The sequence below is a fragment of the Centruroides sculpturatus genome, unplaced genomic scaffold, assembly GCF_000671375.1.
Source record: "Centruroides sculpturatus isolate CEXI.00-Female unplaced genomic scaffold, Cexi_2.0 scaffold1770, whole genome shotgun sequence".
NCBI classification, from domain to species: Eukaryota; Metazoa; Arthropoda; class Arachnida; order Scorpiones; family Buthidae; genus Centruroides; species Centruroides sculpturatus.
The window spans coordinates 2672-20124 of record NW_019386120.1 but is presented as its reverse complement, the minus strand read 5'-3'; the positions used below and the strand labels follow the sequence as shown (position 1 = coordinate 20124).

General features: G+C 30.3%; 1 protein-coding gene across 1 annotated transcript; it reads left to right on the top strand.

Moving 5' to 3' along the window:
• The first annotated feature begins 1473 nt into the window (after nt 1-1473).
• On the top strand, nt 1474-9663 carry LOC111613704 (sushi, von Willebrand factor type A, EGF and pentraxin domain-containing protein 1-like). Its single transcript, XM_023355045.1, has 10 exons — nt 1474-1632; nt 4421-4585; nt 4666-4836; nt 6874-7068; nt 7151-7345; nt 7592-7765; nt 8356-8535; nt 8602-8637; nt 8728-8806; nt 8887-9663. Exons 1-10 carry the CDS (start codon nt 1554-1556, stop codon nt 9311-9313), a joined length of 1701 nt encoding a protein of 566 aa, XP_023210813.1. The 5' UTR covers nt 1474-1553; the 3' UTR covers nt 9314-9663.
• Nucleotides 9664-17453: the final 7790 nt, after the last annotated feature.

Below are 17453 nucleotides of genomic sequence, written 5' to 3'. Positions count from 1 at the left end.
GTATCATTTAATTACAGAATACTGTCTCTGTATTCTGAATTTCATGTATCCCAGGAGATTTCATGCAAAGTTACGGTAAAAAGCAATCGTTTCTTAAGTTTTGCACATCAGTGTATTTTACAACGCTTAAAACCTTAAGTGTTCCGTTCTGCCTCGGTTTCTCTATCTAGTTATCGTTTAAATAATAGTAATTTTACGTCGATAAATACTAGTTTTTCAATAAAATATTGGCAAAATTTAAAAAACAAAATAAAATTACGTTAAAATACAATTTTATGTAGGCTATCTAAGAGTAAAAACTAGCCTTGTGCAACTTTACACAAGAAATGAATCATCATCCGACGGGGATGAAATAATATGATAATTTCAATTCACAAAATAAGTTATTTTTACTTATTTCTTTAGATATATCAAAGTCGTTTAACCATAATTTATATATAAATGTTTATCCTTCCTCATCCGCTTCCTCTAACTTTTCTGCCTGTTCATTCTATGTTTAGCCAGTTGCACCCAACCCTTTGACTAATAATTTATATAACTTTTTTCACATTTTGTAGATGTAACATAATGTACAAATCATATTTGACTGTAAAGAATAACAGCCAACAATACATAAATTAACACAAAAACAGTTAGCTGTAGACTTAATACATATCGGTCTTCGTGCAGTTGGAAAGAACTTGTGGAATTTATGTACTGTACTTGCTTCTCGTGCATTTCGTCTCGTTTCCCTATAACGTAACATCATTTTAAAGTAGTGTTCTGGACTACAAGACATTGTCTCAGTGCTCTACCAATTACTGTAGAATAGATTGCATAATGTAGGCTCTTTCTCTTTCATAAGGTCATCGACTTCGTATGTTGCCACATGATTTGTGAAGATCACATTTTTAATTAGCGTTTTATTCTTATGTTTGGAAAATTTACGTATTGAGCGGAATTTCCGTACTATTTACATGTCCCTAATAATCGCAGTAGAATTTTTCTAAAATACTCCTCGTATAAAGGTACTGCAATGCATCAAGGATATTAGTATGATTTCATTATGTGAAGCATAAGCAAAACTCTGTTTAATTAATCCAATTTCTGATTGTTGTCAGTTTACATTGAGTTTTTTATTATGGATTTAGATCAGTTTTACACCCTATTTTTCACACGGGTTTAGTTTTCTTCCATTAATCTAATACAAAATTTATATTAATTTTTTTCATCGAAGAGCTCACAAAGGATCATAAATTCTATTCAATTTATATAAAAACTTAAAGAAAAAAAAAATTTATATTTTTTTAATATTCTTTATAATATCAATACTATAATTATTCGATTATTTTAATTAAATATATTTATTCGATTTAATATTTAAATAATATAAAACTATCGAGGAAATCTTATTTAGAAACTTTGTGGCTACGTATCAAACTCTTAACAAGAATTGAAGCCGGAACACAGACGGAAATGTTGACGTCATTGACTGTTTGTCTCTAGTCGATGCCTTGAAAACATTTTTTTTTTTTTTTTAAATTCAACTGTGATATTTACTTTAAGGTAACCGAATGGCGTGCCTTCGATTAATACCGATCTTTTATTTACTACTTTATCTAGCGAATTCGAATGCTAAGAACAAAATAAAAGGTAAGTCTTGTTACATTAAACGTAGTTATATTATGTCACTTGCTTAAGCTCCCTTGTTCTTTTCTTTTTTTGTAATTAATTGAACAAAAAAGGCACCAATGCGCTTTATCTACGAGTTGACTTATCATTAAACGATGCATTTATATAAAATAAAAGGATTATTTAGTAAAGAAAGTGAATAATCTAAATATATAATTAATACCCTTATCTATTAAATTGTGAATTAATTATTCACTGTTATATTATTTAAGGACGTACTGTACTTAGCTACTTACCTAATAACAATGTATATATATCCATATCTGTAATGTATTCGTTTCAGGGTGCATGATTTAAAGTATAATTCTAACGTTATAAATTAATTAAAATATATGTTGAACTTGTGTAAATCAATCTATGTAACTGTATTTTTTTAAAAAAATGCATTTAAATAACATAAAAATATATTTTTCTATAGATTTATATACATAGAAATGTTGTGAATTTTTACGTTATGTTAACAACGTATCACATTTGTATTATTTGTATGATGTACTTCGAAAATATATTTATGAATTTTGTTTATTAACTATCAATTTATTTTAATTAGATTAATTTTAAATCAAAAATATATAATTTTAAAGGTTAGTTAAACGTAATCAAAGTTAATTTCCGTTGTGTTAAATGTCGCATTGATTTAAGAAAAAAAAAAGCATTTGATAACATTTGACATTAAAAAGGAAAAAAAAAAAAAGCAAATCTACGTTTCCGATTATGTTTCATTAGTTGGATAATTTCAAAGTTTCAGTAACTGTAAACATAATTTTAAAGGTATGAAAATTGAATTAATGATGTGATGATTCTTTAATGCGAATATGTCGCTTTGTTTTCGTCTCAAAAAATTGCTACCATTGCCTTTTAATCTTCAGATTGATTCGGAAGATATGGTTCCACCATTAATATCTCCCGAACGAATGATCCGATTTTCCTTTAATTTTATAGAAACATTTCCCCAATACACAAATCTCACTGCAAAATTTCAAAAAAGTTTTCGACAAAGGGCACAAGAGTTATTAAGCTTCAAAATAGATGAACAAAATCGCGCCCCACACATCCATGCATACAGAAAAAAAAAAAAAAATTATCTCTTTTAACGTCAGGATATTTCCTGTATTTTTCTTAGAAAGCGATAAATAAAAATTTATCTTAAAATGAAAGTAATCTTTAAACAAGTTTTATTATTACTTTAAAGTAAAGTCACGATGTTCTCTCCATTATAATCAGTGATAATATAAACTCTCTACTTTGAATGAACTTTTCATAAAGTTATATCTACTGAAAATTATGAATTATAATCTTTAAATAAGTAATAAAGTTTGAGATGAATTTGCTTATCGTTTTTCTGAGAAAAATATAGAAAACATCCTGGCATTAAAAAGAATATTTTTAACTTGAGATATTTCTTTATACATTTTATCTTTTCGCGTGTCTATAAAAGGAATTTTTAATTAAATAAAGTAATTGTTTCGTGTTTTTATTTTTTATTTTACTTTCCTTACTGTTTATTACTCTCAGGAATAATCATCGCGACAAATCTATAATTTGTTTATGATGATTATTATTTTTTTGTAGATGAGATCATCGTTAAAAAAAAGTTCTTAATTAATGCCCATTTTGCACAGATCATCAAATAATCAGGAAATAATACAGAGCCATATCCAATATACATGTACGAAACAGATATATTATTCAAACTATATATGAATTGAAAATATAGAATATATTGATATATATCGAATCATTTGATTTAGGGATCTACTAAGTGTACACTTCACTTACTTTATTTGTACAGTAGAACCTCGAAAACTTGGCTCTCGATAACCCGGCACTTCGGATAACTCGGCCACACCCTGGCAGGGCAAAAAAATCCTTAGTTAATTAATTTTCATTATAGACAGCTTTATAAAAGTATAAAAGCTCTCATAAAGTATTTTTCTGAGGTCTGTCTTATCAGGTAAATTACTGTACACAGTGTATTCATTAATTTTCATTTTCATGTAGTAAAGGCTCTATGCCTTCATAAAGGACATACTTTTCCTTTGTTTAAGGGTATTTGGGCAGTTTATTCTCTGTTGTATTCTCAAGTAAACAATAAATACAAGTACAGTACAGTATTTTCTGAGGAAACACTCGTACTTATTTTTTTTAACCCCATTCCCGATAACCCGGCATTTTCACAAACTCAGCCACCCTTCGGTCCACATTAGGCCGAGTTTTCGAGGTTCTACTGTATTGCATAGTCCATCAGTGGCCGCGTGGTTAAGTGTGTAAGCCTTAGTTCAATAATAGCTTTCGCACGAGAAAATGATTAGCCGATCATTTCCAACGTCGTATCTGCCACGATCAACAGATCCGAACTCCTATTTAGGATATTGGGCTATGTAAAGATCCTCGTTTATCAAGGTTAATATTTCCATCCTGCTGTCTTAAAATACAGAATTTTACGCAGGTCATTTGCGTTATGTCACAGTGTGCGTTGTGCAGTGAATGCAATCAATGCAATTTTTACAGAATAGAAATTGCGCCACTCTTTGATATAACCGCCAATTTCATACCACACATCAGTAAATTACATTAACTTTGCATACGTTTCCAGCAGCAATAAGGCGTTATGAAATATATAGTGCAAACGTTTTCGGTACAAGAAAGACTTATAACAAAACCTTGTTAAATGTGAAGCCAGGGGCCATCATAGGGTCTAGTGCTATGATCTGTCTCAATTTATATTCAAACGGAATATATATTTCAGATTGCTGTCTTCCTGCGAATCCTCTTCATGGAAAATACGTCGAAAACAATGTTACAGATTCAGAAAAATCAATAACATTCTCTTGCGATCCTGAAGCTTATTTGATTGGATCTGAAACTCTAACTTGCAATTCGGGAAAATGGAATGGCACTTTTCCAATCTGTAGTAAGTTCGAAGTGTAATTTTTTTTTAAATTTAAAATGATCTTTAATAGTTGATAATTAAAGTATTTTTTCAAATTTCAGTTACAAATAATGTAAAAAAGTTGAGTATGACAAAAAAAAACTTGACTCATTTAACCGATGGAGACTATAACACATGTGTAAATCTGCAGAAAGAGACGTTTGAATTTCAATTCAATTGTGATGACAATGTTAACTCTTACGTCATTCTGAGAGTGGTTCATGATATGAAAGGTAAGTTATAACGTTTTAGAATTAAAACAAGCTTATAATTTATTTAATTTTATTTTTGTGAATACAAAGGTGATCACAAAAACTATAAGAAATGGTAGTGAATTTTCCCTTATTTTTATATATATTAAAATAATTTCATAGATAAATAAATTTAATACATATTCTTTTACTTTTCTACATTATTTTTATTTAAAAAATATTGAATATTTCTTATGTTTGTTATTATTTTTAATATTATTATAAATTTCTTATAATTAAAGCTAAATAATTCACAGGATTGTTCGAAATTAACGAACAAAAGATGCTTCCACGCATAACACGTACATAAGTCTATGTATACATGTACAGTACCATAAATTAATACTACTTTGTATGTATAAACACTGTAGTTTTATAAGTTACACATTCATTAAATAATTAATAATAACTAACTGTACGATATATCTTGATGATGACTGGCATTGTAAATTACGTTTATCCTGGCAGCGCCCTATATGGTACATTAACATACGAGCTATGCATGGAAGCATCATTTGTGCATTACCCTGCAGGAAACACCCTTAAAAAATCAAATTATTTCAAAGATTGCAAATTTTTCTTTGATTTCTTGTATAAGTTCTATTGATTCAAACTGTTTCTTGTTAAAGTTGGAACTGCTGTTCTTCCGCAACATCCTCTTCTCCCAATTTAGCTCCTAACGACTGTTTCCTTTGTCGTATTAGCTTATGATCCTGTGTTTTAGTAGTTCTGCGATAATCAAATGTTATCTTCTCGGATCTATCATACAAGGGAACAATTTGCATTATTGATTTAACGTTTTTATGCACACGTGTATGCCCTCTGTTGCTCGGGCTTTTGAAATAGTGGAGATTGGTGAAGTTGAATTGGGAAGAGGATGATACAAACAATGGTCTTTTATTGACCTAAGTACAGTATTTGCAATAATGAAACAGCACAAAATTGCTTGGGCTTAAGAGGTTGTTGAGATGGGGACCCTATATTATTTTTTCTAGTGTCGAAGAATATTCGTGCCAAATTTCATGCGGATACGTTGAACGGTATAGAACCCCTTACCTAATATAGATAGATATTTTGACTTTTGTATAAAGTATGTAAATAAGCTTATATTATGAACTTCGCAATCACATAATTTTCTAAAGCAGTGATTCCCAAAGTGGGCACTATCGCCTCCCTGCGGGCGGTGAGTAAATCTACGAGGCGAAAAGAAGCAACTGGGCATGGAAGGCAGGGTACTGATCGAACGCTGACCGTAGGCGAGAGTTGGGAACACTGACAACCTTTCCTTTTCCTCTGTTAAAACAAGTAAGAAGAAATACTGAGTTTAATGTGGAGAACAATGTTCGGTAAAGGACACAAAGTGTGAGGTTCGTAGAAAAGCATTTCTAAGAATATTTCCGAGCCTTTCTCTTACAAAGGGTTGGGGGCGTTGGGTATAAGTTTATGAAACCAATGAGACTGTAGCTGGAAAAAGTTTGGGAATCACTGTTCTAAAGTATATTTGATGTATTTATTTACATAAATATGAAGCGAGGAAAATCGAATTTAATGAAATCTTTAGATTTTCAAAGAATCATCATAATATTCTTCTAAATATCACTTTTGGTAGCTGTTATTATGATCTATGTATGTATATCTCTTTAATCCGACATTAAGTTCGGTAGACTATCATTACAGCTTTCAGGTTAGACACTTCTTTTAACATTGGAAAAATTTTTTAAGGGCTGTATTATAAAATCTTTCCAATGTTACCCGTTAGACACCGTGGTTTTAGAAGACAGAACCATAGGTATCATATAAGTGTGACAATTTTTAATATTGCACTGAAGAGGGACTTGACATTTATATAAGTCCGAAATGCATATGTGAAAACAATAAAAGAAGTGTCTAACCTGAATGCTGTAATGATAGTCTACCGAACTTAATGTCGGATTAAAGAGACATACATACATAAATCATCATAATATTATTTATAATCCTGTTAAATGCTTATAATTAAGTATATGTTTAATTTATCAGATTTTAAGGTCGCACATCAAGTAAAGAATTCCATGAGAAATTGTACAGAATTATCGAATATGACAACAACAGTAAAGAGGAAAATATTCGTGATACACGATTTTAATTGCACTGTAATGGCTGGAAAAGTGAATACGATCAAACTTTATGATTCTCTTCGACGTGTTTGTGAAGTAAAAATATATTGGCAAAAAAGTGAGTTTGATCCACACATATTATCAGTAATACACATTCATAATTATACATAAAATCGATAACAATGATGTTTTTTATTCAGATTACAGTTGTTTCAAACTGAATATATCTTCGGAAAGCGGGTCGATTCGATACGAATATAATAACGAGGATAAAAGCAACTACCGCTACGGAACCGCTGCTATTTACACTTGCAAGAACGGATATAAAATGTCAGGAGAATCAACCAGATATTGTCAACACGGAAGATGGAGTGGAAATGAAACTACTTGCACAAGTATTGAATATTTAAACTTTCGATATTGTTATTGTTTAAACTCATCAGTGGCCGAGTGGATAAAACCACTGACCACTGGTCGTGGTTTTCTTTATGTTTATAATAACCGAATAAGGATCAGTTTCTCGTAGAAATTCTCCCAGGAGCCATTCCCCTCGGCAGATCGCGTTGCCGTATTTGAAGTTACTGGTTAAATTTATCCGAATTTCAAATCAGTAGGGCTAATTGTTACCATTATTTTCTTAGAGACTGAATGCGATGAATTCGACACGGTAGAAAATGGTCAAGTAACTTATACGAGCAAATCAATTGGAGGAAATGCAAAATTGCAATGCATCAGAGGCTATAAACCGGTACCATCTGCAGTTTCTTTGTGCCTTGCCAATAATACATGGACACCTGTTTCTTTCAAGTGTAAAGGTAAAAGTTATATTTGTTATTTTCAAATAAATGTATTAATTAGTGTTATGTCGAATATTCGGCATTCGGATATATTCGGCCAGAAAATAGCGTAAGTATTCGAAAGTCAGACCAAATACTCTCTCAAAGCAGAATCATTCGTCTGGCAAGGAGCGAAATGTATGCGATTATAACTGTAAAAATTACTAAAATCATTACTCTAAACACACAAATCTCAGGACGGGCAATTGCAACTCCTATTCACCTTTGCTTCGAGTATACTTTACGAATGACTACTAATAGATATTTATAAATAAAATCGATTTAATTAATTCCTGATACTAAAAATGTAATGTCATTTCCTAGCAGTTGGAGTTCCTGTAAAATAAAATATGACGACATAATGCAATTGTGAATACTTCCCTAAAATTATTTGAAGCGAAAACGTGTATAAATAAACTAGCTGCTTTACTCGTTCTTTAACTGAGTGGGAGATTGGTGATGTTAGGTGGGGAGAGGGTGATAAAAACAATTGTCTTAGTAACTAAAATGTATATTTATACATACTTTGACATTTACATATATAGATAATCTTATTTTTTCTGTTTTAGAAATCACTTGCCCAGATTTACCTACGAATATCGATGGGACTTATTGGATATATGAAAGGCCAGCACGAGTCGACCGTAATGCCACAGTTAAATGTTATTCTAATTATTTTTTACCCGTTGAATATTCAACGATCAGTTGCTTACCAGATGGAAATTGGAGCATAATTACTGCGTGTAAAGGTAAAAGAAGTAATGTTAGTTTTCTTCCATTTTGTTTATATTTTTGTTAACGCTTAAATATTACAGACAATTCGTCATCTTTTTCCAAAACGAAATTAATCAGTAAGTTTAATTCACTCCATTTACATAAAGATATATCACAGTTTTTGACTTAGATATATCTAATTTTTTTTTTAAATTATTTTTTTTTAGTTATAGCCGCTTCTATAGGAGCAGGTTCATCAGCTCTTATTTTTACTGTTATTTTATGTCTCGTAATTTTAAGGAAATGGTAAGTTATATTATTCTACTGGATATATAATTATTTATCTAACATATTATAAATCATTATTATATCGTTTTTTAATCAAGTTTAATCAAAAAGAGAAATCAGAGTATAAGTAACGAGCAGGAACAAATGGAAGGAAACGAATATTATACAATTATCTATGACGATATTCACAGCATTAAACATAAGAAGCCAAATTCTCCCTTGCCAAAAGTTCCATCGTGCGAAACTGAATTTAATTATAGCGAACCGATAGACAAGAATAGGAATTCAGAAAAGGGAAGTCAGTACATGTATGCTCAACCTCAAGATGCCATTCAAGTATCAAGTGTAAATATCAGAAATTCTAACAAAAGAAGAAACTCTAGCGCCGATAGCACTTATTGGAGAGATTGTGGAGATTTCGATGACAAAGAAGACGTGTTCAAGACTAAACTACCCAGTAATGCTAGTTTGCCAGATTTTTCCATCACCAGATCTTTGTTAGAAGATTTGTATTCGTCTGATTAACACTGTTTAATTAATTAACTGATTAGAAAAGTTCATCAGAATGGTTAGAAAAGAGAGTGTCAATTCGAAAAATGAATACAAGTTATATTCATTGTTACTATTCAATAATCCAATTAAACTTGGAAGATTTTCATGTTTATTTATCATTTAAAAAAATAAGTTTTGGGGGGATTTTTCAATGTGTATTATAATCAGTTAAGTATAATACAATACTAAAACGTAATCAATGTGTTCTGTGAATGTTTGAAGTCAGACATAACTAATATTTACTGTATCACATTCAATTTTAAATTGTAAATAATCATTTTTATATAAATGTAAATCGTTTTTGAATTTAATTCATTTTTAAACATGTTAATAAAATTGTTTTCTTTGTAGAATATAATTATTATTCAAAATTATTAAATAAATAACAATTATGGTAATTCTTAATGAGTACAAACAAAAAAAAAAGGCAGGAAACGTGTTTCTTGTGTCATATATTTTATGCTTTTTTTTAAAATTAAGATTTACAGAATTATAAGTACGAAAATCTAATACCAGCTTTCAGGAAAATAAGGCAGGTAAATATCCCGGAAAAAGGAATTTTTTTTTTTTTTTTTTTCATTTTCAGAGCACGGAAACGTAGAGAATTGAGTTATAAAAGTATAAATTTTCTATTGATAATTACGGGAAAACAGAACAGAAAGGAAGTGTTAGTAAATTAATATTTGCGGAGATAATCGACGAATATAGAGGATAGACAGACGCATGGACATATCAGAAAGTTGTGGATTGTACTCTATTATTTCCTATACGAGAAACGATACTTTGAGTTTAATACTTTGAAGAATAGGAATAGATATAAAACTTGGTATTACAGATAAATTTTTCTCTTAGATATTTTTGGGGATTGATGCTATTAAATGGTGGTTAAAGGAAGGAGGAGATAAAGGGAAACGTGTATCATATCTCGAGTAGTCATCTATATCTATATCTATATATATATATATGGACGTGTGTGTCCCTATATTTCACTTTTCCGCAAAAACTACACATCGCACATGAATGCTGTTTGTATGTGGTGGTAGCCCCAAGTCTCCATTCGTGCATAGGGGTGGTTGCGTCTCGATAGCTATAAGGGTGCGGGAGATATGAGGCTGAAAGTGGTTGAAAGTGGCTTTCTATTTCGAATGTTTTGTTCGAATTAAATTTGAACATAAAATTTGAATATTGGTTCGATTATAGAACGATTGTAAACGTTCCAGTTCGTTTGACTAAACGTAAAAATTCTCTAATTAGTCTGGAAACGGGAGACCTAATTCTTGCATTCTGTGAAAACGGGTAAGATTGGCTATAATGTAATTATCTTAATCTTCACTATTGTTACTTTTTAAAAACCAAGCGAAGCGGGTCCTTGCAGCTAGATTCTAGATTACTTAGAAAAACAGTCTTTTATATATATATAAAAAAACTATATTACATACAAATGTACGAACAAATAAAAACCCAGCGAAGCGGGTCCTTACAGCTAGTATCTTTATAAAAAGTTTGTTTTGTATCATGTTTGTAATGTAACATGAGCTCAATGAAAATTTAATTAAAACAGTAACTTAGGTTAACAATTTTAAAAATTTATTGTGGTTATTTGCTTTTAATATATTTTTTTAATAATTCAATATTAGTTTAAATAGTATGCATTTTCAAATAATTTTAAAGGTGCATTTCTTTTATTTTAGCATGATTTATCAATTTTTCAGGTATATCAAGGAGGTTTTAGAAGAATTGATTTAAAATTAATTTTTTGTGAGCTTTCATTACCAGTTATTACTGTTCTTGGATTATTATTAAGTGGACCCTATATTGCTGCATGTAGTTTTACTCCAATGTTTGGTAAGTGCTATACTTTATGATGTGTAAAGAAAAAAATTATTTGTATTTATGATTACAAAATGTTAATTAAAGTATATAATACAATACGTATAATTAAATATTATGGGAAAGAGAATTATACAGGAAAGGAATTACTTTCTGACGTAAATTTTGAAACATTCTGAAGTAAGTGTTTTATCTTCATGGTGTGGATTCAATAAGGAGATATATATTATATAAAAAATTGCTTATGATTTCAAAACAAACACTCACATTTTGTGAAGATTATACATATCCAATATGTAGTAAAGCTACCTCTGGCTGCAATACACAAGGGAAATACATGGCAAGGAGCCCAACAAGGTTTTGTACACAAGAACAACAATGTTGTTATGTTGCAGAATTTTCTAAGCAATGTTCCAGCTGTTGCTTAAGATGTTGAAGATTCTGTGTTGGCTTCAGTTGATATTCAGGCAGATTGAAGACATGTTCAATTGGGGAAAGATCTGAAGAAAATGCAGTCCAAGATAGTTTGATCACAATGAAAGCAATCTTTGGAAGCATGATTAATATATGAACAAGTAAAATCTTAATGAAAAATTACTCCTTACTGTCATTCTAGGAAATGCAATACAATGGGTTATAGGATCTCTTGTGCTTTAAGGTTCCTTTCATCATTACGATGGAGTACTAAATGTCATAGGAAGTCACTGGTGTTCTAACATTACTGAGATCTTTACCAATAATTTACCAACAACAATCTGTTATTACTGGTTTTAACTTGTTTTCTGTATTGTTTTACTACAAAATGTGAAAAAAGGATCTTGAGATATAATAATACTTATGATATATGTGTTTTTAAAAAAATATTTTTTGTTCATTTGTTGTGAAACCGTGTTATGTTGCGTAAATTTTACAAAAGACAAAAAAAAATATTTTTTGTCTTTTGTAAAATTAAAATTACTAAATGAGATTCATTAAAATGAAGAAAAATTGTTATATTACATTTTTTTTTTGTAAAAAAACTCATTAAGAGTTAAGACAAGTAAGCTATTTTTTATTTGCTAAAATGTTGAAGGCTTTGGAAAAATATTTATTTTTTATGGCAACTGTTCCTGAGAATGTACCACACTTTGTGGACACTAAATTCTTAAAAACCATCAAGGACCATCATGGAAAAAACTCTAGAAAAAATAACTACAGTAGAGCGTCGTTTATCCGAATCAATTGAGGACTGGGGTTGTTCGGATAACTTATTTTTCGGATAACCAATTATGTACGGAAAAATATATTAATTTATCCCGTGTTGAAATTTTTCTTCGTTGCGGGTCGCTTCGCGTTGAATTTTTGTCGATGTTAAACCTAACGAAGACTATTNAAATAAACTTAAATAAGTATGTAGTTTTCACAGTGTAATACTTTGATTCTGAACGCACATGAGTGCTCTGTGCTACCCGTAACAGTAATGATGTAATGTGTCTATCTCGTTATACCATTGTCGCAGTAATTAAGTAAATATAATTTTAAAATTATATATTTTTTGAATGAATTATTCATCAAAATCGACGTAGGTAGAAGTAACGAAAAAGAAAAATGAAAGTGTTATTATGAACAGAAAAGGTGGATGAAGGTCGGTTTAGGCGGTGAGAACTCGATTTACACAGCCATAATACACCAGAAAATATCTATAAAACAATTTCCGGATATTAGCGCTGTTTACCACAGTGGAATAATTTAGAATTAGTGCTCGTGTGCCACGAAAATTTTTTAGAGGTTATTAAATAAATTATTTTCGAAAGAAGTCCAAAGAACAATAAGTGCACATATCAAAAATAAAACATACATTGATTATACAAGTTTTTCATAAAACTATAAAATTCTGCAGCACCATGAGCCATTTGAACACCACATATTGCCTTTAATTAAGCTATGATTACTTTGATAAAGCATTGGTTGGACCAAGGCCATCTAGTTCAGTGTGTCTCAGCTGGAGGTCATGTGATCCCTTGGAACAATGAACCACATCAAGGGAGCCACAGACCAAAATCAACTTTTGGTCTGTGGCTCCCTTGGAGGGCCATAGTCAGGATAAAATATTAATGTAGTGTGGTTATTTGGAATTTTCTGCTAGTTAAGTGAACAAGATAACTTATTAATAAAATAAGAATTTAGATCATTATAAATTTATCGCTTTTAGAAATTATTAGTAATTATACATACTGTAGCCTATATGCAAATGATAAATATATAACATTAAATTTGTCTAAACTATTATTAGCAAAATATGATGTATTATTATAAAAATTAGGCCTTTATCTCTGGAAGAAATTGTAAATGGAGTACGTGTAAAACTAAAACGGCCCCAATGTCTGACGTCACACAGCTATACGATCTAGACCAGTGTTTCTCTACCATTTTTACCTCTGGCCCCTTTTGAGCTTAATATTTTTCTGTACCTCCATAATAATAGTTAATTTTGAAAACAGGAGACATTGTTAACATTAAACCACATAACTTTAGACCTCTCTTTTGTTCTTCTGAATCCTGTTCCACTTCCCCGTGTGGACAAAGGACAAACCCCGTGTGGTGTGACCTTCTTTCACTCCATATTACCCCTCATTAAAGGGGCAATATATCAATAGAAAAAAAAAGAGGTGTATATTTAAACCTAAATATATCGTAAATGTTAATAGTGACAAAACTTAGACAAAACTTTCTGTTAAACTAGATATACCGTAGACTTATAAGCATCAAGTTTTATGAGGATTGAGGAGGCAAGTTAAAATGCCTCAATTTGAGGATTGAGGCATTTTAACTTTCTTAAAAATAAAAAATTCGCTCCACTTTACATTATAAAAACATGTCATTTTATGATAAATATAGTTGGTTCTCTCCTATACAAAAAGACATCAACAATAGACGTTCTGATTTATTATCATACTTATCTAACTAAAAACTTAGATAAAAACAAATTTATTGGTGTAGTATTTCTTTATTTGACTGCGTAGAAGTGTTCTTTAAAGGTCCGTATTATATGATTATACAAGTGATTGAATAACATGGATAAAAAATTACTATGCGTGCAACGATATACGTGTAATAATCACCCTTAGTTCATGATCGGTATGTAATTTGTGCCAAGAAATAAAACTAAATACAGTACTTTATTATTTATATTATTATAAATTATCTATTAACATTCAAAAGACTTGTGGCATTGTATTTACTAATCGAAATTCCTCTTGCGATGTTGATGAACAAAGTTCCTTATCGATAACCAGGAATTAAAAATGAATAAATTTATGTTATATTGTGTTACGTATTGATAATAGGCTAAATCATCATGTACTTACTGTACAGTACATTCATTATTTAACTACTAAATTAGTTTGGTTTACAGGAGTGATTAATAGCATTAAACACTATTTAATTTATGAAACAATAAAAAATAATAATAAAGTACATAGAGTGAAAACTGTCCAAAACGGAAACCTGCTAAACAGGAAAAAGTATTCGGTATTGGGCAATTCCCATTTACATAGGTTTTACAATACTAGTCTAGTGTCTGTTTATGTTATAAATTATAACTTACTTGACAGCTGATCTATAGTAAGTCACTATTAATATTTTTCTTTAGATATAACCATAGTTCGAAATTAGATCCCTTATATAGCCTCTTTCTCTGTCTCTCTCCTCAATCAATTAGCTACCTGTTTTAATTGTTGGTAAGGCATTTTTCGTCATAACTCGTCGAGATATTCCACTCTGGGCCTTCCACGTCCCCTTTTGCTCTCTATCTTTCCTCCCAATAAAACATTCATCCATTCTGTGTGTCGAATTAGGTGGCCAATCATGTCATTTCTCCTTATATTACATAAGCTTCTTTATATAGCTTATATAAAAAAATATAATATATAGACTATATTGAAATATAAACCTATAAAAGTGTATAAACTTTCTTTTTTGTTGTACTTATGTTCGGGAGGAGCCGGAAAAAAGAGCTAAACTGTGTTCCTGCCTTTGTATAATTTTTACACTTTATTACTGTACACGTGTATAAATGTAATTTAGGAGTCAAATAGGCTATACTGTATTTGAATTTGAATTTATGGAACAGGTCTACTGAGGATTACCATAAAAATTTGCGAAACCCTAGGCTAAAGGCGAGCCTATGGTTTCGCAAATTACGAATAACTAAAAAACATATTTCTTGTAAGATCTATCTTATAATACAGTTTTATCTATAAGTTCCGAACCATTACTGTTCGTTAGTACAACTTCATTTTCAAGCAGAATTCCTAGTCTGGAGTTACGTACGGTTACGCGAACGTGTTGAGAGTGTCACGTATCACTCCTTCAGTGAATAGACTCATCAATTTTACGAATTAATACCATACGACAACCTCAATATGTTCGTGTTTCTACACGCATAACTCGAAGCTAGGCACTCAAGGGTGTTTAATCTCGAATTATTCGTGTTGCTACACTGCTCAAGCATTGAGTAGTACCATTTCTCCATATAAACGGAATATTTCAACCAGTAGCTCGCAATCTTATGAAAGCTTATTCACGAATTTCATAAACGAAATCCTCAACTATTCCTCAAGATTGAGAAATATTGAAGCATTATATAACAACGCCTTTAAAACATTAAGGAATTGACTACTGAAATAATTCGATTCATTATTAATTGTAGTATGTACAGTATTAGCTTTTTAAAATATAAAATCGATTAGAACTGATAAAAATTCGTCTATTCATGTTAGGATCATGCTGTGAAGCCGGAAGCTATTTCGTTCCTGTCTAAACACGAGGACCAAAACTACAAGATGTAAGGTGATTGGCAAAATGGGGACGTTATATTCCACTTTGATTGGTCAAACGGTTACTGTCACTAATTGTTAGCAGTTGGGATGACTCATTCGAGCTTTCGTTTACTGTACTGTTTGTTCCGAGTTGACTCATCTTCGTGGTTACTCCTGCTATTCGACCATATTTTAACACCACGCAAACTTCTATGGATTTTTACGTTCTGTGGCTTGTTTTCGGATTTACTTTTTGGACTTCAGGTAAATATTACACTCGTGAAATATTTTACTAACTAATTTTAATAGTTCGAAGCAATTTCTGCAATGGTTTAAATTTTAGTTGAGTATTTGTTGACAAAGAAATTAGATTTTTTTTTTCATAAATACGCTGAAAGACATGGAAATTAATTTTAAAAACATATTCTTATTACTTTGCTATGATTATTTATTCAGGATATACGGTAGGAAGTGAAATTAAACGTCGTGTTATATAGACGGAAGTAAAATGGAATTTGCGACATGTGCGAATGATTAAGATTCCATGCAAACTATTTTGTATGTATTTAATTAATGATATTCTATTAAGAATCTTATAATTATATAATTCTTCTACCTTGATTCTTAATTGATTATCGATTGAGATGTAGGATATGACATCATGGAAGTAACAAAAGGGGATAACACGTGTACTCCTGTTGCTTCAGAGAAAACGGAACAACTTCGGTATAAATTAAGAACATAGCCCATAGTCTTAGAATGAAAATGTATATACACTTAATTAAGCTTAGTATTCGCTTATAATTAAAGAACAGTTAAATAAATGCTCAATTTTAATGGTTTATATAATCCATTCCGTTCCCTTTGTATTTCTATAGACACTTTCATATAAACTTTCATAACAATAACCTTAATTCATACAGCATATTTTTTGTTTATTCGTTAAAATATATAAAAGTAGACCTATTATAGCATTTTTATATTTAAATTCGAATATATAGCATTTTTAAAGTGATTTTACGAAAGTTTTCCTATGTCAAATTCTATTGTTGCTTTCAAATATTTTGCGCGTAAACAAGTTAACATGATTTAATAAAACTTCATGTAACATGACTAATTTTTTAATTCATTATTCGTCATTTTTCTCAATAAATTTCATAGCCAGTGATGAATATTGTTAATTAATTAATACAATGGCCGAGAAAGTTTATTGATAACAAGGTGAGTCCGAATGTAGAAAAATGATTTACAAACAATTTTTACAGAAAAATGTCATCCAAAATACAGTAATTTTCTACAAAATTCACTCTTTTGCTAATTCTAAAGCTCAAAAAGATTTAATAGAGCTTCAATTTTTCAAAAATGTTAGCCATAAATTCATATATAGTAACCATTTTAATAAGAATTTGCACACTGTATGAGAGTATTAAGCATGTTTCATTAGTAAATATGTCGTGGAAAGGAGAAAAGTTTATGAAAATAGT